Source organism: Phyllopteryx taeniolatus, chromosome 9 (assembly GCF_024500385.1).
Source record: "Phyllopteryx taeniolatus isolate TA_2022b chromosome 9, UOR_Ptae_1.2, whole genome shotgun sequence".
Lineage (NCBI taxonomy): Eukaryota > Metazoa > Chordata > Actinopteri > Syngnathiformes > Syngnathidae > Phyllopteryx > Phyllopteryx taeniolatus.
Window position 1 is genome coordinate 30,916,948 of NC_084510.1, and position 22,628 is coordinate 30,939,575.

The following is a 22,628-nucleotide window of genomic DNA, read 5'->3' on the forward strand; positions in this document are numbered from 1 at the left end:
TGAGTTTTTGAAAAGCAGTTTATTCGGCGGACAAAGAAACTTAGCAAATTGTAGGAGGCCCAAAAATAATCAAACCTCAAAGTGAAACGTGAAGCAGATGATCATAAACGATGCCTTCCACTCAAGAGTGAAAATGTTACACACACACACACACACACACACACACACACACTAACTGTCCAGCCGAATAAGATCTTTGGCTTTTTGCAGGTTGTGGTCCACGGCTCCGTCCAAGAACTGAACCCAGGTTAGCTCGGCCTCACCGCAGATGTGACTGGACCTGGTTTGGGGGTGGGGACAGACGGGAAGACGACAGATAATCATCACACGCGGAATTCTCATGAAGCAGACCGAGCTGGGAGCAGCTGGCACCAACGTTCTCAAACACGCCCAGATATGCCACGTCCTCTGCAAATATGCCACTTCAACCACACCTGGACACTTCGCTTCACAGACATCTCGCCTGGCCTGACTTGAATTATTAGATTAGCGCAACTCAAAGCGCATCTAAACGTGTTGTGTGCTCCCCTAAGAAGACGAAGGCGTTCATTCCCTTTTTTTGAAGGCCACTTCCGACAAAGTGAGTTGAAAGGTTATTTCCGACACAAGACAAGACACTACTCGAAAAATGTTTGTGAATATGGGCTTCGGGGTGAAATTTCTGTATTAATCGGAAATGTACTAGCGCTGCAACGAACAATGATTTTAATAATCGATTAAGCTATCAACAACCCCTTCGAATTTGAATGATTAAACCAAAAAAAACAAAAAAAATCACTTAAGTATATAAAATGAGGGCGGCACGGTGGGCGACTGGTTGGAACGTCTGCAGCACAGTTCTGAGGACCTGGGTTCAATCCCCGGCCACGCCCGTGTTGAGTTTGCATGTTCTCCCCGCGCCTGCGTGGCTTTTCTACGGGCACTCCGCTTTCCTCCCACATCCCAAAAACATGCGTGCAAGGTTAATTGACGACTCTAAATTGCCCGTAGGTGTGAATGTGAGTGCGAGCGGTTGTTTGTTTGTATGTGCCCTGCGACTGGCTGGCGACCAGTTCAGGGTGAAACCCGCCTCCTGTCCGATGATAGCTGGGATCGGCTCCGGCACGCCCGCGACCCGCGTGAGGTGAAGCGGCTCCGAAAATGGATGGATGGACAACGTCCCAACTTCATCGGAATTGGGGTTGATTGTGCTTCTACCCATATGATCAAAACATGAAATATCTATATTTGGTTAGTTTGTTTTCCCCAAAGAATTATTCTGAATGTGATAGTTTTTTTTTTTTTTTTATTTGTTTACTTGCTCTTGAAAATTTTGAAATTCACAGCCCTGCTTTTTATTTTGTAAATGAGGAAACCCACAATTGTGCTCATATATTTGATTAGCCATGCAGAATTTGTAAGACGTGTACAATTCCTTGAAGAAAACGCGAAGGACCATGGGGGACGCATTTAATTTTATTTGAATGAGATTCAAACTAAACGGTCAAGCATTTCAGAAAAGCATTATCATTAAACAAAACATAACCATAAATAAATGAATGATGGTTGTTGTTCAGTCATCGTTCATCTTTTAAATAAAACAATATTTCACAAATTCTGCCAGGGTATGTAAACCTATGAGCACAACTGTACATATATGCAGTCATAGGTACTCCCTGTCATATTGGAATGAAAGTGTAGGCTACATCTTTTTCTTAACCACTAGGTGGTGGTGGCATATTGGAATGAAAGTGTACATCTTTTTCATAACCACTAGATGGTGGCATACATTTATAAAATGTGAACGTTTTTTGCCCCTATACCTATGTATAATGCGCACTATTGACTTAATTTTTTTTGGGGGGGGGAAATGTGCATTATACACGATAAATTACGGTAAGCCTGTTTTGTTATAGATGGAGAAGGGAATGCGACACCCATGAAGCGAAGTTTGCACACAGATTAATTTCCCCTTGTTATACGGCTTAGCACGTAGTTTTATTTATTGCATCACTCAGGGTGGGACCGGCCAAAAAAAAAAAAAAGAAAGGCAAGTGGCGCTCACCGAATGATGGCGAGAACTTTCTTCAACAGCGCAGCCAGTTTAGAAACCTGCAAACAAAATGGACGATTATCATTTCTGGCAATGACTTTCTGTGTCCTACATGTGGCAACAATCTCCCGTACTGTCATGCAAACTCGGAGGCAACATTGAAAAAGCGACAAAAGAGAGAAAAAAAAAATGGACAGAGAAGATGTAAAGAGGCTGACTAAAACACTGAAGGAGGTGCGGAAATGTCTGCCAATTACTGGCTCTTTTAGTCATGTGACAACAATCTCGTGTACGGTCACACAAACTCCAGACCAAATTAGATGATAACTTCACCGGACAGGGAGAATGGCACGAGGACAACATGACCACTGGAGGAGCTGGAGGATTGTCTGGCAATGATTGACTCTTCCTACATGTGACAACAATCGCCTACATTTTCTCAAGACAAGGAAACAAATTTAAAAAGACGAGAAAACTGGATAGGGAGGTTGCCTGATGGAACGGAAATGGTGCTGCAGCAATAACTCGCTGTGCCCTACAAGCGACAATAATATCTCATATGAGCTTGAGAAAAGAACTCTTGAGGAAAACTTGACAAAAAGACAGGGAAACTGGAGAGGGTGGCTGCATAGATGCCTGATGGAACATAAAGTGCCTTACATGTGACAACAATCTCCCATATGATCTCGGCAAAAGAAAACTTGAGGACAAATTGACAAAAGATGATATACAGTAAGTGGGCAGGGAGGATGCAAAGAGGCTTGATGGAAAAAAAAAAAAAAAAAAAAGGAGCTTCAACAATGACTGGCTCTGCCTACATGTGACAACAATCTCCTGCATTGTTTGCTGGACTCATTATTGAGCGCTGATTTGGATTTTTCCGAAAAAAGAAAAAGAAAATCATCAACAAAACCAACAAAAAATCTTTCTTAATAATTGATAATTGTGCACCAAATATGTGCGACACAGTATGTGTTTCTTACTTTGTTTTGTTTTCTGACCAACGGCAGAAAGATTAGCTTTTTGTATGTTGCAAAAGCTAATGGGGATTCAATAAACAATAAGCACACATAAACGCATGTGCGCGCGCACACACACACAAACATTATCTTGAATTGAGTTTTAGGGGTCACAGGTCACATTAATGGTGGAGAAAGTTTTGAAAGGATTTATTTCGGTCTCATTTTTTTTACATGACAAAAACCTTGAACATTTGAACAGCAGTGTGTAGACTTAATATTGCCACTGTATGTAAACATGATCCTTAATAAAATGTTCATCAGTTGATCGTTATTACAAAAAATTAAATAAATGCCTCAGGTCAATGTCAGGTCGAGACCAACAATGTTCCACTGTTTTCACTTCTATCACTCATGCAATCAATCACGTGACAAACCACAAGAATCCACACAGTATCCAACTAAATATCTTTGGGGCGAGGACACGTCCGTGCCTGTGTGTGTGTGTGTGTGTGTGTGTGTGTGTGTGTGAGTGACCGCGGTAACGGTTGTTTATACTCGCGTGGGCAGCGACCGCGCTGACGCCGCTGCGACTGTCCCGCACGCAGTTTGCCTTTGTACTCGAGCGCAGTTTTGAAAATGTACTGCAGTTCTCCTCCCAAGTCGGGCGGGGGTCTCGCTACGGCTGCTATTGGCCAGGACGCCACACGGTGGAGTTTCCTCTGCATTTCTGGTAGCCGTTTTTCCGGTGCGTGTTGCGTGTATGCGTGTTCAACTGTTTGTGTGTTTATAAGTGTGTGCGTGTTCGTGTACGTGTTATTGTGCGTATGCGTGTGCATGTGTTTGTGTGTGCGCACACATGTGCTTGGGCATGTCTCTGTGACTGCGCATTTATTGTGCGTATTTGTGAGCGTGTGTGTGTCCGCATTTTGTGTGTTTGTCTATGTGCGAGTGTGTGTTTTTGTTTGTATACGTGCATGTGTTTGGATGTGTATAAATGTGTGTTTGTCTGTATTTGTTTGTGTTACAGCACGTGTGTTCGTGTGTGTTAATGATTGTGCGTCTGTGCGTTTGTTTTTATGAGTGCATGTGTGTATGTACTTTTTGTGTGTGTTTTCAGTTTTTTCCCGTGCGTGTTTCCTGTGTTTATTTGTGTGTTTTTGTGTGCGTGTTTCAGACTTACATCGTTCTCCACACTGTTGTAGTCCACAGGTGGGTAGAGACACAACGCCAGGTCGTCAATTCTGTCAAGAAATCAAAATGATACGCAATGTTTATTGGGTGTGGTTTTGAGCGTGTGGCGCAAAGAACTTTTTAACAAGCACCATTTTTTTAAAATTTGTTATTACTTTTACGCCACAGCACAAAGGAAAAGTAAGTTTTTGTTTAATACGAGCCAATAAGAAGAATGCGTAGGAGGTAGGGCTGGGTGACGATGGGAAAGAAAAAAAAAAAAGAAAAAAAAAAATCATAATCACGATTAGTTTGATTGACACTGAAATCATGATTAATGCAATGATTCAAAACTTTGTATTTATTCGACTACTCAAACTCAACTTAAAATATAACTTAAAAGAACGACTAAAACATGAGTAACAAGTGAAATAATAATTAATTAAAATCATAGCAATAAAACCAATACATAAAAACAAGTACCTAGCTCTTATGGGCAGTGTGATGCATGCATGGAGATACACACTTACATTAAGATCAAGTAGAAGAAGAACTGTATTAATATAATTTGTTTTTTTTTTACAGATTAGGAAGACTATATGCCAGTGAATATTGTTATATTACTCGTCCGTATGTATTACGACAGTGTTTGTGTGTGAATATTCATTATTTGAAGGTAACTCCCTCCCGTGAGTTCTAAAGCTAATTTTTGCTGGGTGTTCCATTTTGATTTAGCATTATGCTGACAATTATCGAGAACGAAGCTCAAAACGCTAAACGTATGCCTTGTATTTAAAATATACATTGTGTGTAATTCTTCATGTGGTGTGTTTAGTTTCACAGTAAACTCCAACTGGAGTGTTAATAAACAGCGTGAAGCACGCTCAGGGGCGGCAGAAGAACACGCGTCCCACGGTGCGCTCGGGTGTAAATAAAAAGTGTACAATGCAGCCACTTGCATACCCGCCACATCTTTTTTCTTCGATTGGAATGTTTTTATGATAGTGAGTAGCCAAAATCAAAATCTTGATGAAATTTCAATTATTTACCCAGCCTTGGGAGGTTAGTAGGTAGGAAGGTAGGAATGAAGGAAGGAAAGAAGGCGAGTGGGTAGACGGGTAGTTAGCTAGGTAGGTAGCTAAACAAAGAAAGAAAGAAAGAAAGAATGAGTTAGCTGTGTATGTGAGTGCGTGTGGTCAAGCGTTTGAGTGTGTTTGCACTTTTTGCACGTGTTATGTTTGTGTTGGGCTGCACAATTAATAAAAATCCAATAAAAAAGATTTTGGCCGACACCATTATATGAGCCTGATTGCCGGCGATTTTTTACATTTAAAATGCGGGCACAGCTGCATATGAAAAGCGCTTCATTTGCAGCCGTGCCCGCAACCGAGTCACCCAGCCCACCCCGGGAGGGGGGGGGGGGGGGGGGGGGGGGGGGGGGGGGGCGCACATATGGCTTCATTATGCGATCCGGTGCAAACTTCTAAATAAAAGCCGAAAATGGCATTGATGTCCAATGTCGTAATTGATTAAGTTTTTATTTTGAAGTTGGCCCTCAACACATTGGCGGACACGATTAACAATGTTGTAGCGGTTGCCTTGACTACAACTTTTCGGCTGACCTAGGGTGTCCTGGTCCCCTTATGCTTGAACATGGTGTTCGTTCTGGACAATCCGTGACGAGCACAGAAGTCCAATAACAGAAGACCGCTCGGTTTCCGATCGGGGGGGCCGTTCCTCCCAATCACGCCCTTCCAAGTCTCACTGTCATTGCCCACGTGAGCATTGAAGGCCCCCAGCAGAACGATGGAGTCCCCAACGGGAACGCTCTCCAGCACCCCCTCCAAGGACTCCAAAAAGGGTGGGTACTCTGAAGTGCTGTTTGGTGCATAGGCACAAACAACAGCCAGGACCCGTCCCTCCACCCGAAGGCGGAGGGAGGCTACCCTCTCGTCCACCGGGGTGAACCTCAACGTACAGGCGGCGAGCCGGGGGGCAATAAGTATACCCACACCTGCTTGGCGCCTCTCACTGAGGGCAACTCCAGAGTGGAAGAGAGTCCAACCCCTCTCGAGAGGACTGGTACCAGAGCCCAAGGTGTGCGTGGAGGCGCATCCGACTAGATCTAGTCGGAACTTCTCGACCTCACACACCAGCTCGGGCTCCTTCCCTGCCGCAGTGGTGACATTCCACGTCCCTAGAGCCAGCTTCTCTAGCCGGGGATCGGATCACCAACGTCCCCGCCTCCGGACACCACCCAGCTCGCGTTGCACCCGACCCCTATGGCCCCTCTTAAACGGTCGAGCATTTCAGAAAAGCATGATCATTAAACAAAACATAACCATAAATAAATTAATGATGGTTTTTGTTCATTCATCAGTCATATTAAAAAAATGATTGTTTTTCACAAATTCTGCCAGGTTATGGAAATGTATGAGCATAACTGTACATATATGCAGTCATATGTACCTCTATCATATTGGAATGAAAGTGTAGGCTACACCTTTTTTTAGAACCACTAGGTGGCGGTGGCATTTTTGAATGAAAGTGTAGTTTTTTTTATAACCACTAGATGGCGGCATAGATTTATAAAATGTGAACGTTTTTTCCATTTGCCCCTATACCTATATATAATATGCACTATTGACTTTTGAAAATTTGTGGAGGGAAAAAAATGTGCATTATACACAAGAAATCACGGTATGTTTGCTTGTGCGTGTGACTTTGTGTGCGCGTATGTACGCACGCTTGCGTTTGTGTGCATACTGGGGGCTGATTTCCTTGACGCCGTCTACCAGGTCGTCCAGCTGCGCCACCCTCTGTGGCGCGTCGGCGTCCCCGTGGACCCTGACGGCCGCCGTCATTTTCCTCAGGCAGGCGGCGGCCGCCTTCATCATCCCCCGGCAGGCGGCCACCACGCGGCGGTCCCGCTCCGACCAGTACGTGTCGCGGTTGCCCCGCGGCTCCTCGCCATCCTCCTCGTCGCCCAGGACGTCGCCGAATGGATCGTGGGCCTCGGACAACGCCTGGTAGATAAACGTCGACGTTCCGGTTCAGTCGGAAAAACGCGTTAGGGCGGCCGTGTCGTCCGAGCGGACCGTACCTGCTCCAACTCCTCGATGGCGTCTTTCACGATGCCGCTCTGACCGGTTAGAACCAGCAGCACCGCAGCCTTATTGTCTGAAATGGAAACATCCACGACATCAAGCTAAAGATAGGTCGGTAGGTAGGTAGATAGCTACGTGGGTGGCTAAGTACTGTAGGTAAGTAGGTAGTTAAGTAAGTAGGTACAGTTGCTAAATTGTGGGTAGGTAGGAAAGTGATGAGGTAGCTAGAAAACTAGCTCGGAATTTAGAAAGCCCAATTCCAATGAGGTTGGGACATTGTGTAAAACGGAAATAAAAACAGAATACAATGATTTGCAAATCCTTTTCAACTTATATTCAATAGAATGCACGACAAAGACAAGACACGGTATTTAATTGTTCAAATCTGGGACAGGGGCAACAGAAGCTGAGGAATGCTCAAAAAACACCTGTTTGGAACCTTCCACAGCGGAACAGGTTAACTGCAAACAGGTTGCGGATCACGATTGGGTATCAAAGGAGCATCCCCGAAAGGCTCAGCTGTTCACAAGCAAGCATGGGGCAAAGTTCACCACTTTGTGAGCAAATAGTCCAACAGTTTAAGATCACCTTTCTCAATGTACGATTGCAAGAAATCCATTGGACAGGTGAGTAGTTACAAAGAGAGGGAGGTACTGTAGGCCGGTTGGTAGCTAGCTTTATTGATGAAAGCAAGGAAGGCAGGCTGGTAGATGCACACGAACCTTGAGGTAGGTGGGTAAAGCGGTCACACGCTGCCCACACGCCTCCCGTTGACGTCAACTGCTCTTGAGTCAGACTAGGAGGAGGAAAGTCATTTCTTCACCTCCCCAAACCCAGAGCCATCGTTCTAAAATCCTGCGTACCTTTGTAGTGGCGAACTGAGGATGACCTCCAGGAGCTGCGTCAACCCCTCCAGAACCTGCACGGTGGCGTCTCGGACTTGCTGACGCAAACTGACACCTGAGACACGGACGGTACAACAAGCAAGCTGAATAAACCTCTGTCCTGTATAGACTTTACACCGATTTTATCGGCCTGATCGGTATCGGCCGATAATTAGCATTTTATACCGCTCGCAACCAGGCAACAAAAATGCTATGTAACCTAGCAAGCTAGTGCTAGCGCTAACGGAAAGGTGACTAAACCTTCTGTTACGGCACTACCGCCGCAAAGCCGGCGATAGCGTCGGTTAGCGGGCGTTACCTTGGCTCTTGGGAAGCCAGTAATAAACGGTGGAGAGGCTGAGGACGCTCTTGAGGACGGAGTCGGCCAGCTGCTCGCCATCCTGTGGGACAAAAAAATAAATAAAAATGTGACGGCACGTTTATCCCATCAAATATTCCCAAAATGTCAAGCTGATTAACCTGCTGTGACGGGAGCGGCGGCTTGGAGAAGACGAGGCTGACTTTGGTGGCTTCCTGAGACACTGCCTTCACCGCCTGGTCTGCAACACAGAGGTCAGCATTTGCATTAGAGATAGCCCTTAGCATTGAAAGGGTATCGTTAGCATGTAACTTCCGCTGTATCTTGGTGGAAGGCATGACTTAAAGTACTCAACTCAAAGTGTCCCAAAAGTTGGAGAGGTTGAAGTCTCCGTCAGACTCGTTGGACTCTCCGTCTGAGACAGAAACATGCTAGCGTTAGCATTTTAGCTCCATGTTATGGAAGCCTTTACATTTTACGGTTAGACTCAATATATGTTGCAGATATCTGTAATGTCATTTTGCCTAGTCAAAAAGAACATTTACTATAACCAATACTACATTATTTCCATCCACAATTAACACTTCAGATTTCTGCAACATCATTGCGCCAAGGACAAATGACGTCACTTCTGCAATACACGTGCATGGGATTTGTCAATACAGACCTCCACAACTCATTTATTTGTTTTATTTATATGTGAATTAGAGGCATCCACAACATAATTGTAGATCTCTAACTCTAGTTTTAAGTCAAAGAACACGAAAAAATGCAGCCCATTCCATAATTTGACATGCTTAGGCTTAATTGCATTGATTTTGGTTATCATCAAACAAACCACAGAAAATGGCTAGATATCGGCTCTTGAATGAAACTCTAATGAACTATTTTTGTCGTCATCATTATATTTGTCCAAAGAAATGTACCTTTTGTTGTAGCAGCCATTAAACATGAACGAGAAACTGAAGAAACAAAGGAGGTCTACTAATTGATTAAGATTATGCTTCATTAGACTGTGTTTAATTATAATTAATTTGTACTCATTATCCCTAGCACGGTTCTGTTTTGTTTCTATTTGTCCTTGTCATTTGTTGTTTCTGCAATATCTTATCGTTGTGTTTGATGTACTGTTAGATAAAGGCAATGTAGTGTGGCTGTCACGTTAGCCTTCCTAGCTCCGTGTTAGGTTAGCACGTCGAACGTTATACAATGTACATTCATTGTGCAACTCGTAGACACCAGCAGTCGAAGTTACGTTCACATTTTCGCTCCACGTTACCCAGCGCATTGTACTCCCTCAATGCTAACGTTAGCATTTTAGCTCTCGCAGTGACGCGCGAACCGGGCCACACTGACCTCGAACCCGGCCCGTGACGCACTGGACGGAGTTGAGCAGGTTACGGAGAGTCACGCAGACGTTTTGCGTCGCGTCGTCCTCAGCACTCATGTCGGCCTCCCGCTCCCCGAGCCGCAAAAAAAGGCAAAGTTTCCAGCGGACCTGTTGTTGTGGAACGAAGGTTTGGCGGCTCGGTTGGGGGTGGAACGCGGGACAATTAAAGACGACGGACCACAGGAAGCTGGGTTTAAAACCCCAAACTTTTGGGAGCTTTGGCGACATTCGGTGGTGATTTGTGTAAGTACAGTATTATGCTACCTGCAAAAACGTCTTGTGCCGTATTTATTGTACAACATCAATTTAATGTACCATGTGTACGTAACATTTCGTGTCTATACACCTTTAGTATACCATATTTATAGAATATGTCATGTCCATACTAACCAGGGGTTATTTAATTTTTTGTGTGCGCGTTTGCTTTTTTGTGGTGAGTGCGCACTGTGTCGTGACGTCAGATTAAAAGTGAATGATGAGGTTATGTGTGATGGGTTTGTGTGAAAGGGGTTACATGAGGAGGAAGAGGCAGGAGTGGGAGGAGGAGGAGGGAGGAGCAAGCAAAAGGAGGGAGGAAGGAGGAGGCAGGAGGAAGAAAAGGAAGTCGAAGAATCAGAGGAAAGGGACGAAGAGGGGGTTGAGGAGCTGGTGGGGTGAAAAGAGGAAGATGACAATGTGAAAAAACAATAAAAAGTATGCACTATGTCACCTGCCATGACGTCCACTTTGCTGCTCACTAAGTCATCCGCTACGTGGCCCACTTCGTTATCCACGATGTCGTCCACTGTGTCTTCTACTACGTCATCCGCTACGTGGCCCACTTCGTTATCCACGATGTCGTCCACTGTGTCGCCCACTTTGTCACCCGCAGTACGGTGGCCACAATGTGTGGCACAATGTTGCCCTCAGCGTTGTGTTGCCCGCTACGTCGCCCCCGATGTTAGCTGTTCGATAATCCCTCCGGACTGCCACCGCAATAGGTGAAATCCGCAAAGTGGCGATCACGTATTTATTTATACATATTTTAAAGCTGTATGAACTTCCCCACACTATTCTTAATACTGTAACTCATCTTAACCTTTACCATAGTCTTATAAACACTTTCTATACTCAAAACACATTTTTAACTCACAACGTTTTAACATACAATAATGCACAGTAGTGCTGTACTCTATGTACATTTTATTCCTTGTAACATGTGGATTTAATGATTTTTTTTTTAACAGTTTGGTTTTAGGCCACGTAGCATTTATTTTGCAACAAAGAAATTACAACATACACCCAAAATCCCGTAATATGGCCAATCGTGTGTGATGTGAAATCCGCAATTCACCAAATCTGCAATAAGTGAACCGCGATATAGCGAGGGAACACTGCACTATGTAACAATTTGATTGTCCTATGTCAAAGCAAGAACACTTTTTGATTTTTAATAGCGGACATGTGTGACGTCATCGTGTTAAGTTGTGTGCAGGCGCACGTGTACAGAATGTGTGTGTCCCCCCCTCCCCGACAGAAGACATTTGTAATAGTCTACTGCGTCCAGCTCGTTGAGGGGGAACAGGAGACGGGGGAGTGTAGACGCAGGCGGGAAGGAGGTGTGTGTGTGTGTGTGTGTGTGTGTGAGTGCGCACATGTGCATGTGTGTGTTGGAGGAAGGCAGATTGTGTCAGGCAATGAGCTCGAAAAAGGAAGAGAGGCTTTGCAGACATGACCTCATACGCTGCCGCAGTGCTGCGAGGTCGCCAACTTCGCCTCACATTGTGCCACCCGTAATGTCGTCCATTCGATCCCCTAATATTTTGTCTATTAGGTCGCCCGTTACGTTGGCCGCTATATCACCCACTATTTTTTGCCCGCTACGTTACTCACCTGCTATGTCACCCACTATTTTGCTTATGTCACCCATTATGTCGCCCACTGTAGCACCCACTATTTTCACCCACTATGTCACCCTCTGTTACCCGCTATGTCACTGACTATGTCATCCACTATGTCGCTTACATCAACCACTATGTCACCTGCTTTGTCGCTTGCGATGCCTCCCATGATGTCATCCACTATTTCACCCACTGGCGCTTATTATGTCACCCACTATGTCACCCACTATATCCCCTACTATTTTTGACAACTATGTCACCCACTACATAGCTAATTACATCACCCACTATGTCTCCCATTCTGTCACCAATTTTATCAACTACTATTTTCGCCCAGTTTGCCACAATGTTGCTTACTATGTCACCCACTACATCGCTTATTACATCACCCGCTATGTGACTTACTATGCCTCCCACTACGTCACCCACTGTGTCCTCCGTGAAGTGGCCTACGATACCAGAGCCTCCACACAGTGGAACATGCTGGGGCACAGGAGGGGGCAGCAGAGGGCCGCTGTGACTTTTGACATATGGCATAAATATATCTATCATTAATTGATTGTCATTAATCGTGTACTGATTACAACCATCAGCAATGAAGTGTAACAAAAAAAAAAACGTCCCTCACTGCGAACGCCACCACACGGGGGCGCTACACTGATGACGTCACCGCATGACGAAGCCAATCGACATCGGCCGTCATGTAGTCACGTGACAAAAGACCAATTAACGGGGTTGGTCAAATCAAATTGCCACTGTTGCGCATGCGCGACGTGTCGGGGTAAGCTCTCTCTCTCTCTCTCTCTCTCTCTCTCTCTCTCTCTCTCTCTCTCTCTCTCGCTCTCGCTCTCTCTCGCTCTCTCGACTCCCTTGCCAGACGTCTGCGTTGCTTTTAGTTGAATCGCCGTTCACACGGCGGAAAACACGGAAGAGACTGTACTGAGTCCGTACAGACAATTTAATGGCTGATAGATAGATAGATAGATAGATAGATAGATAGATAGATAGATAGACAGATAGATAGGTAGATAGATAGATAGATAGATAGATATATAGATAGATAGATAGATAGATAGATAGATAGAAATCATGAGAGTTTAAATGTTCCAACTTTTCATGGGCGTCCTGAACGCAACGGCTGCCAATGTCTCGTGCGCGTGTGACTGCGCGCGCCTCAGCTCCGTGCACGTCATGGACGTCAGTGAGTACATGATCCTGATGATGATATTATGATTGTTAATCGTGCGCTGTGTGCAAAAGTAGATTTAGTTCGACTTTTTGTTGCTCGCTGATGTCAACTTTGACATGTTGCTTGTTTTCGCGAGACTTTGTGTACGTTGTCTGAAAGTGAAATGTCTACTAGTGGAAAATGCACAAAAAAAAAAAAAAAAAAAAAAAAAGCGGGGGAGGCGGGGCTTGGTGCTCCGGTAAGCGTTTGTCATTTTGTGGCTTCGTCATTAAGCAGACGTCTGGCCGGGAAGTGTGTGTGTGTGTGTGTGTGTGTGTGTGTGTGTGTGTGTGTGTGTGTGTGCGTGCGTGTGCGTGAGATCATGATGGTTAGTCCGAATGCTGTTCTCTAGCACACTACATGTCGCTATTGTCTTTGCGAATCATATTTCTCCACATTAGGATGATTTTGACTTATTGTGAGTATTTATGCAAGTGTCCCAATACTTTTGTCCAGATTTTCTTGACTTTTTGCCCAACTGTCTCCCATTATGTTGCCAACTGGCTGCCAATGTCGCCCACTGTTTCCCAATATGCCGCCCCGTGTCCTCCGCTACCGCCCACTAGGTGCCCACTTTATCGCCCACTAATGCTCCCATTATGTTGCCCCGTGTTGCCATCTACGTGTCCAACTAGGTCGTCCGTTATATCATCCCCCGCGTCTTCCGTTGTTGCCAGCTACGTCTCCTATTACATTGTCCACGGCCGTCTTTCCCGATATGTCGCCCACTACATCGCCAACTATTATCTCGCCCACTATGTCACCCAGTCTATTAGCCATTGTTTCCCCCAAGGGTTCCCACTGTCGCTGACTATGTCTTCCTTCACATCACTTTTATGTCCCCCCACCTCCCCCGTCTTCCTCACATCCTCCTGGTCTGGAAGTCACTGCTTCTAATTGCAGGCTACACACACACACACACACACACGCGCACACACCTGTTTCGAGCGGATGACTTGCTCGTCCTAACAACGTGACATCAGCGTTACTCACAGGCTAGACGAATGTCTTGACGTTTCTCAGATGGATGACATCACTCGGGGAGAGTGTATGCGTTGAAAAATCAGTCAGTTCTACTCACCGACATGACATTTGGTGTGCGTGTCAATCAAGAGAAGACCCACGAAAAAGCCGCGCTCGGAAAGTCGCAGGAAGTCGGCCGTTTTGGTTTGAAGCGGCCATATTAGGCCGTGTCTCGGTTGCGCCCGACCAGATTCAAAAGAACGAAGCCCCCGATGCCAGTTTGACTGAGCAACTTGAAATTTGGTGGACATGACTATCATGAGTAGACCCACAAAAAGTCCCAACAAGCCGTGCCCAAAAATACAGAAGTTTGGCTTTTTGGTTTAAAGGACCTTTTCCAACCAGATTTGAAGCGCTTGCAGGATACTAAACGACGGCCGAAGCAAAGCAAGAAACTGATCATTAATCTCCGCTGCGTGACGAAATTCATGAGGTGACCCCTATTGGAAGAAATATATACATGTAATAAAAATCCTCACAGGCATGCAAAAGACTCCATCTCCATCCCTTTTTAAAAAAAAAAAAAAAAAAAAAAAGAAGCGCCTCCTCCTGTCACTGGAGCTCTCAGCTGTTTTTTTGTTTCTCCGTCTAGACGCTGGCGACTCTCTCAGACGCCACAAAAGCAGCGCATCACGTATGCAAATGTGGGCGGCGCGCGCGTCTGGAGGGTTTCAGGCCGTGCATATTATCTGCATACACGCCGGCGTTTAGCCCGAGCCCTGCAGACGTCTCTGGTCTCCTTTGTTGTGTCATTAATTAGTCTGGAGTCAGAACACGTGAACACGCATGCTGCGTCTTTCTTTAATTAGCGTGTGTGTGTGTGTGTATGTGTGTGTGTGTATAAATACCTCGATGTGTCTGCGTTCTCGTTAATTAGCTCCCAAAATGACTCCAAGCTCGTCCAGCAATTAGTCTGGTCATCCGAAGCGGGAACGTTAGCTTTTTGATTTTAGAGCGTTCACGTTCCATATGTTCGGCGTAGTATACCTCAAAAGGATTTTGGGGGACGTAACTGTGAATAGTTATTCTCATTAAAAAAAACATTTTCTCCACTTTTCACGCCCCAATACCTTTTGTCTAATTTCCATATTGACTTTGTGGAATTTAGACACAAGTATTGGGACACATATAGGAAATGAACCTACACGTGTCCCGAAACTTTTGTCTGAATCCCCCAAATTTTCTTCACTTTTCACTTCCTGTACGTGCCCAAATACTTTTGTCCAAATTCTGTATTTGTATCTGTATACTACACACCGTTTAATTCTCTTTTGTTTTAGGTGTGTCCGTTTTACAATGAACTGCAACTGAATGTCGACAAATACAGGGGACCCGAACAGGCGCCGAGGAGTCCTTAAAAAAGGGACTTTGAATCCGTTTGAATGTGTTTAAATTGTGAAGGAGAGGTGAAACTATCGGCGCAAAACTGGAATTGTTTCAGTCAAACGTTGCTGTGTGCTGGTTCCTCCGTTTTTCTCTCCCTCCTGAGTCAACCCAACGTCTTTGTTGCTGACATTTTTGTTTGGGTTTGTGCGGACATTTGTTTTGTCTACTCTCGACTTCGCACACACGCGGACACACGCATACGCGCGTGCACAGTGAGAATCGGCATGCGCTGATCCAAGTCGTTTTGCTGTGGAAAATGTCTGCAGGTGGACGCACAACAGAAGCGAGACAGGAAGTTGTTTGCCGCTCACTGAAGCGTGACAGCAACACACACACACACACACACAGATTAAATTGTGGCTCACTGTTATCTCTAGTTCTCCATCCATCCGTCCGTCCATCCATTCATCTGTCTGTCTATTCAATTTTACGATCAAAAAAGCATCACTGCCATTATTTTTCGTCGTTAGCTTAATGCTAATACAATGGGAAACGTTATAGATGGGCTAAAAGGAATTAGCATCGTTATTCCAGCAGTTGCTTGAGCATAAATGTGGCAGGATGGCATGCAAATAGCCGCGATTGGCTGGCGACCAGTTCAGGGTGTACCCAGCCTCTCGCCCGAAGATAGCCGGGCTAGGCGCCAGCGCGCTCGCAACCCGCGCGAGGAGAACCGCTACGGAAAATGGATGGATGCATGCAAACAGAACGTACAGCAACGCTCACAGGCATATGTTCCCTCTGCAGGAACAATTAGAACTGCTGAAGTTTATAGCTTTGGCTTTAGTTCACTGACCGAACCTCCTTTTCCTGTTCTATGGTTATTGAAACTTTTCTTTTTGTTTTTTCCTCGTTGGCACTGGTGTTTTGTTTGTCTCATGCACGCACACACGCACGCACGCACGCACACACATGCAATTCATAAAAAATTGAAAGGTGTGAAGTCAGACAGGGCAAGTCTGAGAGGGTGTGTGTGTGTGTGTGTGTAGTCTAGTTCCTTCTGGCTGGCATTTTAATAAGGCACACACACACACACACACACACACACACACACGGCCTGTGAGAGGCAGACAAGCAGCTGATCATAACGAGCTTTGATTTTCATACGTTTCAGACACGGTGTGCGAGTGTGTGTGCACGTGCGTGCGTGTGTGTGTGTGTGTATTTTTTTTTTGCCATTGACAGACACGCAAGAGACATTTGTGTGCATTTCTTTCTCACTTATCACGCACGATAACGCCAAAACGTGACTTCTGAATCATCGTCGTGGACAGAACATTCGGTACACCACCCGCAGCGACGTCTCCGACATCCCACGCCCCTTGAACATGTCATGCCCATGAAAAACAGGCTCACCAAAATATTAGGAACTTCGTTCAACCCCCCCGCTAACATTGCACGTATTTGACACCGCAGCAAAAGGTTTATATTTGCTTATATTCACAGCTTCAATCGTAAATATACCACAAAACTAAGATTATTTCAAACTCATCTCCGGCAGTGCGTGTGCACATGCACAGACTCTCTGTTATCAACCCAGGCTAAACTTAGCTCCTCCCAACATAAAACGATCGCAGTCTCGGCCTCGACACCGATTACTGCTTTCTTATTATCCCGGGCTTCTGGCGCCATCTTGTGGCATCTTGAGCGCCCCGAAAAATGCAAAGAGGTCAATTTTTCAGCCAATCACAGAGGACAGATTTCACCCCCCCCCAAAAATTTGTCGATGTCAAATGGCAAATAGTTTTTTTTTTTGTTTGTATTAACATTTTTGAGAAACACGTGGACAAAGAAAAAGGCAGATTGTAAAGACAAGAATGAAATGAAATGAATGCAAATGTCATTAACCCGTTCCAGGCTCCTCCCCCCCCCCCCCCCCCAAAAAAAAAATTAACAAATTTGTAAAGTGTTTTTGATAAGGAAAAATATAGCACTATATAACATTGTATTATATTAATATATTATATACAGTAAATTAAACACGTAATAACAGTTTGTGCATCATGATTCATTCACTGCAGCTCCTTCTGGTGTGCGTGACTTAACCACCAGGGGGCTGTATAATACATTCATGCAGATACAAACAAAGAAGACTTTCACAGGTACTGTGACTCAATAAAGGACTGTAATATTAGTTGTTTTTCGCAGAAGATGAAGAAAAAAATGCCTATGCGCATTCTTATGTTGTCTGTCTACATGTGTTGCTGGACAGTTTGTGTTTAAATATCCCAAATGTCTTTTTGTTTCCCCATGTTTTTTTTAGCATCGAGTTGTGTGTTTGTTTGAAATGTAATTCTCTTTGATTTATGTTTAGTTTGACAGGAAACTTGAACTGGGGGGGCGGCAAAAAAACAGCTTGAGGAATCTTGGAAGATTTGTTCGCCACCTGCCAAACTCCTGCTTGTTGGGAAGCAAGTTGAGTTCGCTGCCACCATACGGCGCTCATATCTCCAGATTTTGCTCTTAAGTCAAAGTCAAAATCTCTTCTATCCTATTGGCTGTTATTATCTGTAGAGTCTCACAATCGGGTGGCGGGGCCCGGTGCACTTTATTGATGAGTATCTGGGCAGACAATGTTTCAGGCAAGCACACACATGCCATGCACGCACATGCGTGGGAGTTTTACGGAGAAAGGTTCCCACACTTGTTGGCTTCACTTTGACCGTGCGGCATAAAGTCAATGTGTGTGTGTGTGTGTCCTCTATTTAGCCTTTCTCATGGAAATTGGCAAGCAAATTGTGTGACCCCCACACACACACACACACACACACACTCAGCTGTCTGTGCTATTTGTGAGCGTCCAGACTGCCGAGTCACGGTGAGACTGGCGGACGGGAGCGGGAGGGGCGTCTGGTCCTCTTTTCCTCCGTCACATGTATCCCTTTTTTTCCACACTGTCTGCCTTTTATCAAAGTGATCGTTTTTTTTTTGTGTTTTTTTTTACACATTGTTTTAAAGTGTGTTGCTTCGGCCAAATTTTGAGTTGTGCGCCTTCGGTGTAGTACCACGCTATGCCACAAAGGGCCAGGCAGCACTGAGCTCGACTGAAGAGATGCAGCGCCATTAATAATAGCAAGACGAAGAGGCGACTAAAGTGCGGCCATGTTGTAGAAGAAGTGGTTGTTCCCACGGAGCAGAGAGGATTGTTGTCAATTCTGTTTGTATGCGTTGCTGCTCCGTTTGATGATTATTTTAGCAGCTTTGCTCATTTCCGTTAGCCCGCCAATAACATTGTGCATTAGATGTCATAATTATATTTCTGCAAGTACTGTTACACGGTCTGTCGACATGTTGCTGAACCATTCGGTTTTGCAACATAGATGCTAATTAGCGTTAGCATTATTTCTTTCGACAGTTGTTTGGCTGGTTTTAGTTTTAGCGTAAGCATGGACTGGAAGGGCATTCGCCAGCTCCAAGCTTACCGCCCGATCCATTTTGGACTATTTCCCCACACTGCTGCTCAGTGTACAGTGAGTTGAGTGCACTGACGCCGTACAACGCTCATATCTGAAGTCTGTTCCCAAGTCAACGCCCAAAAATAAATCCACCAAATGACAGCTCGTATCTTAAAAAAACTCTGGGTTGAATCACTCATATTTCAAGGCACAACTACATTATTTCATGTGTCAGGTTTTTAAAAAATGTTTTTTGTTCTTTTTCTTATCTCGGCGGCACGGCGGGCGACCGGTTAGAGCCTCTGCCTCACAGTTCTGAGGACCGGGGTTCAATCCCCGGCCCCGCCCGTGTGGAGTTTGCATGTTCTCCCCGCATGTTCTCCCCGCGCCTGCGTGGCTTTTCTCCGGGCACTCCGCTTTCCTCCCACATCTCCAAAACATGCATGCTAGGTTCATTGAAGTCTCTAAATTGCCCGTAGGTGTGAATGTGAGTGCGACTGGTTGTCTGTTTGTATGCGCCCTGCGATTGGCTGGCGACCAGTTCTGGGTGTACCCCGCCTCCTGCCCGAAGATAGCTGGGATAGGCTCCGGCACGCCCGCGACCCGCGTGAGGAGAAGCGGCTCAGAAAATGGATGGATGGATAGATGAATGGATGGATGGATGGATGATTCTGATCTCTCTAGGCTGCAGAACTTCACCGATCGCGGAAGGATTCGGAAGGACTCCCCCGCGATAAACGAGGCGTCACTGTATCTCACCTTTTGCTTGTTGAAACAAAAGTGACTCGTTCAAGAAAACTGGGAAATGTCAGACCTCTGACTGGGGAAAGGATTCTCAAGACAACGTGTCAATTTGATTTCTCTGTACATATTGCCAATCGCTAATTCAGAAACAAAACAAAACGGTTGCTTAATCACGAGCATGTTTTTTGTTTGTTGTGGGATTTCCTGCTCCAACGAACGCAGCATGACCGACGCCTCTTCCCAAGTTGAATGTTGAGCTCATCGTCTTACAATACACTTTGCCACTTTGCCCCCCCACTACCCACCCCCTGTCCCCCTTTAACCCATCTGTCTTTGCCAGACAGCCCCCCCAACAGTGCCCCCTTTTGTTCGCAGCCTTTTTGCAGCTAAAAAGTGGGGGGACAATGGGGGTTGGGGGGTGTCAAGGGGGGGGAGGGGGTACGGTCAGCTGTTTGAGTTTTGTGTGGGAATGCGGCTGGAAAGAAAAAGAGGCGACAAAGGTTGCGCACCGACAGCGAGTGCGTGTCGGCCGGCCGGCAAGGACGCTCGCTCCGAACACTTTGCCTCTTTTTTTGTTTTCTTTGTTTTATTTTCGAACTTTTTGAGTCCAAATCTCGATTGCGGGAATATCAGACGGACGACGAGCGACGATGCGTCCTTCGGCAGGGACGCACAACTGCGTGCGGACGCAGCTGTGCGGTAAGTCAGGCTGCGATATCGTTGCGCCGACGACGACGATATCGCAATACGGCCGCGACGTCATGACCGACGCGTTGCACGAACAAGAGCTAAAAACTAAAACAGAAGTAGGAGAGACGATTCTTACGATATCTTACATACACCGATACAGAAATGACGTGATCGGCGATATATTGAATGAAAACATCGACGACATGTAATCATTTGAGAGAGATATGTAAATAACGTGATACGATATTATTGCCATATTTTGCCAATGAAAATATCGCAATACTCCAGTGTCATTGATGCAAAAACATCAAAGAAATTCAGTCATTTAATATTAAGAAGAAAAAAAAACGTTTCTCATATATTTCCATCATGGAATGACGATATAGTCGCGTGTGATAGATATTATGGCAATATTTGGCATATGATAAAATCATGATACAGCATTGACAAAGTGGAGGAGAAAAAACACATCAAATAATTAAGAAATGTAAAGAGCAAAGTTACTTACCATATGATATTTTGCGAACAATAATAGCACGATACAGCAATTTCGGACATAAAAAAAGCAGCTTTAATATGTTTAATATGCTTTCAATTGAATAACTAAAACAACATAGGAAATCCAATCTTATTGTGATGTTTTAATGGGTTACAATAATCACGTTGATAGTCCGTACGTTGAATTGAAACAAGAAAATTCACTAGTTTCCTATAGAAATATGCTGTCAATAAAGTTATACGATAATATCACCATAGTTTGCCAGCAATAATATCATAACACGCCAATGACATGATCATCGAAAAACTGGAAGAAAGAACGCTGAAGATAAATATCGCAATGTTTTTACAATGTGTAGATGTCGTTATAATACGTGTGTGTGTGTGTGTGTGGTCAGGACATTTATAGCACCGTGTGTACCGTCTAGACATCTGTGTGTATGTGCGTGTTTGTGACCTCTTAGTGCTCCCTGTTAAAAAAAAAAAAAGTGTGAGAAAAACCCCGCGTGTGCGTGTGTTAAGGGCTCGTGGAGCATTTAGAGCCGACTGCTGCGAAACAAAGCCCGCCCTGTCTGTCTGGTCTGGTCTGGTGTGTGCGCGTGCGTGTGCGTGCGTGCGCGCGTGCGTGCGTGTGTGTGTCTGGCACACTAAACCTGGCTGCACGTCATCCTGACAGAGGCAAATCATTTGCAGAGGTGGAAAGTAACACAAGAAAGATGAGGCTAAAAGGTCTGCTTCAAACCCCGAATGGCTGACTTCCTGTTTATGTTGTTGTTGTTGTTGTTGTTTTTTTGTCTACCAAATTTCATGTTGCTGAGTCAAAGTGGCTTCAGGGGGCAGAATGTTCAAAACATCCTGGTGGGATAAGTTCATCTTTGAAGGACCCCAAATGTTCTTCATAAGTAAAACAAATCATAATAATCCAACTAATTCCATGAAATTCTATTTTTTTTTTTTAAGGAAAAAAACACAACTTCAGCCTCATAATAATACAACTTGTTTTTCATTTTTCCCCTCATAGTTTTTTTTTAATGTACTGTATATATTTGAATTTCATTGTGTTGAATTGATGCGAATTATCATATGTCTTCGCTGATGCTTGGGGCACAAATGATTGTGCCCTGGGAACTCTCCCTAGCAACAAGTGACCACATAAATGTGAGGATGTTATTCACTTGTGAGATTTAATAAACATGACATCACTCTGTCACACTGAACGCTTTGAGGCACAAATGATTGTGGCCTACAAATTCTGCCTGGCAACAAGTGACAACTTACAAAACTTAATTCTTGCTGCCAGTAGTCTTCTTTGGCTAAAACATTTTCTTCTACTTTATCGCCATTTTTTTTCTTGCTTTCTCTTTTACTGAAATGAAAAAAAAGCTTATAGCATTTGTCTTTTTGTTTTTCTTTTATTTGACTACATTGTGACGTCACCAGAGTGTTGTGCCGATTGTGTTTTTGTTTTGTTTGTGTTGTGTGTGTAGCCCAGTTGGAGTTGGTTCAGATGGTGGTGATCATTGTGGTGATGTTGGTGATGGTGGTGGTGATCACGTGCGTGCTCAACCACTATCGGCTTTCGGCGCGATCGCTGCTCTCCCGTCAAGCCCCGCCCCTGCCGGGGCCACGCCGACACGTCGCCTGCATGGTTAGTTTGTAACTTTTCCCATGACCTTGGAAAAGTTGCATGAAGAAACCAGAATAACAAATACAGTACAAAGGATTATTATTATTTTTTTAAATTGAAACTTTATTGTCATCACATTACAACGTTTTATCTTGGGGGAAAAAAGTTTTCAGAAAATCTCAAAAGAAATGTGACTTTTTCTTGAAAAAGGTAACTTTGTTGTCATTAGATTAAAACTTATCTCGAAAACATTTTGCTTGAAAAAAGCCTGACTGTTTTCAGGAAAAATTCAA

At 44.7% G+C, this 22,628-nt stretch overlaps 2 protein-coding genes across 8 annotated transcripts in view; one reads left to right on the plus strand and one right to left on the minus strand.

The window, feature by feature from the left end:
• Window positions 1-10,028, minus strand: ccndbp1 (cyclin D-type binding-protein 1). Of its 2 annotated transcripts, none has more exons than XM_061785830.1 (11): window positions 9,831-10,028; window positions 8,830-8,889; window positions 8,636-8,715; window positions 8,475-8,556; window positions 8,135-8,231; window positions 7,994-8,067; window positions 7,268-7,344; window positions 6,931-7,190; window positions 4,175-4,235; window positions 2,045-2,091; window positions 1-280 (listed from the first exon to the last, which is right to left on the minus strand). In XM_061785830.1, exons 1-11 carry the CDS (start codon window positions 9,919-9,921, stop codon window positions 172-174), a joined length of 1,038 nt encoding a protein of 345 aa, XP_061641814.1. In that variant the 5' UTR covers window positions 9,922-10,028; the 3' UTR covers window positions 1-171. The 2 variants fall into 2 exon arrangements, with proteins under 2 accessions (XP_061641814.1, XP_061641815.1); XM_061785831.1 differs by having other exon boundaries at window positions 141-280; window positions 6,911-7,190; window positions 9,831-10,027.
• The window catches only part of pmepa1 (prostate transmembrane protein, androgen induced 1), a 21,028-nt gene continuing 8,397 nt past the window's right edge, over window positions 9,998-22,628 (plus strand). For 3 of the 6 annotated variants that reach the window (XM_061785837.1, XM_061785836.1, XM_061785839.1), the window contains exons 1-2: window positions 12,630-12,945; window positions 22,196-22,356. In XM_061785837.1, the coding sequence (XP_061641821.1) occupies window positions 12,846-12,945; window positions 22,196-22,356 (261 nt within the window). In that variant the 5' untranslated portion in view covers window positions 12,630-12,845. Of the gene's footprint in view, window positions 10,108-12,629; window positions 12,946-17,347; window positions 20,220-22,195; window positions 22,357-22,628 lie in introns of those variants that run through there. The other 3 variants (XM_061785841.1, XM_061785838.1, XM_061785840.1) reach the window with 3 other exon arrangements.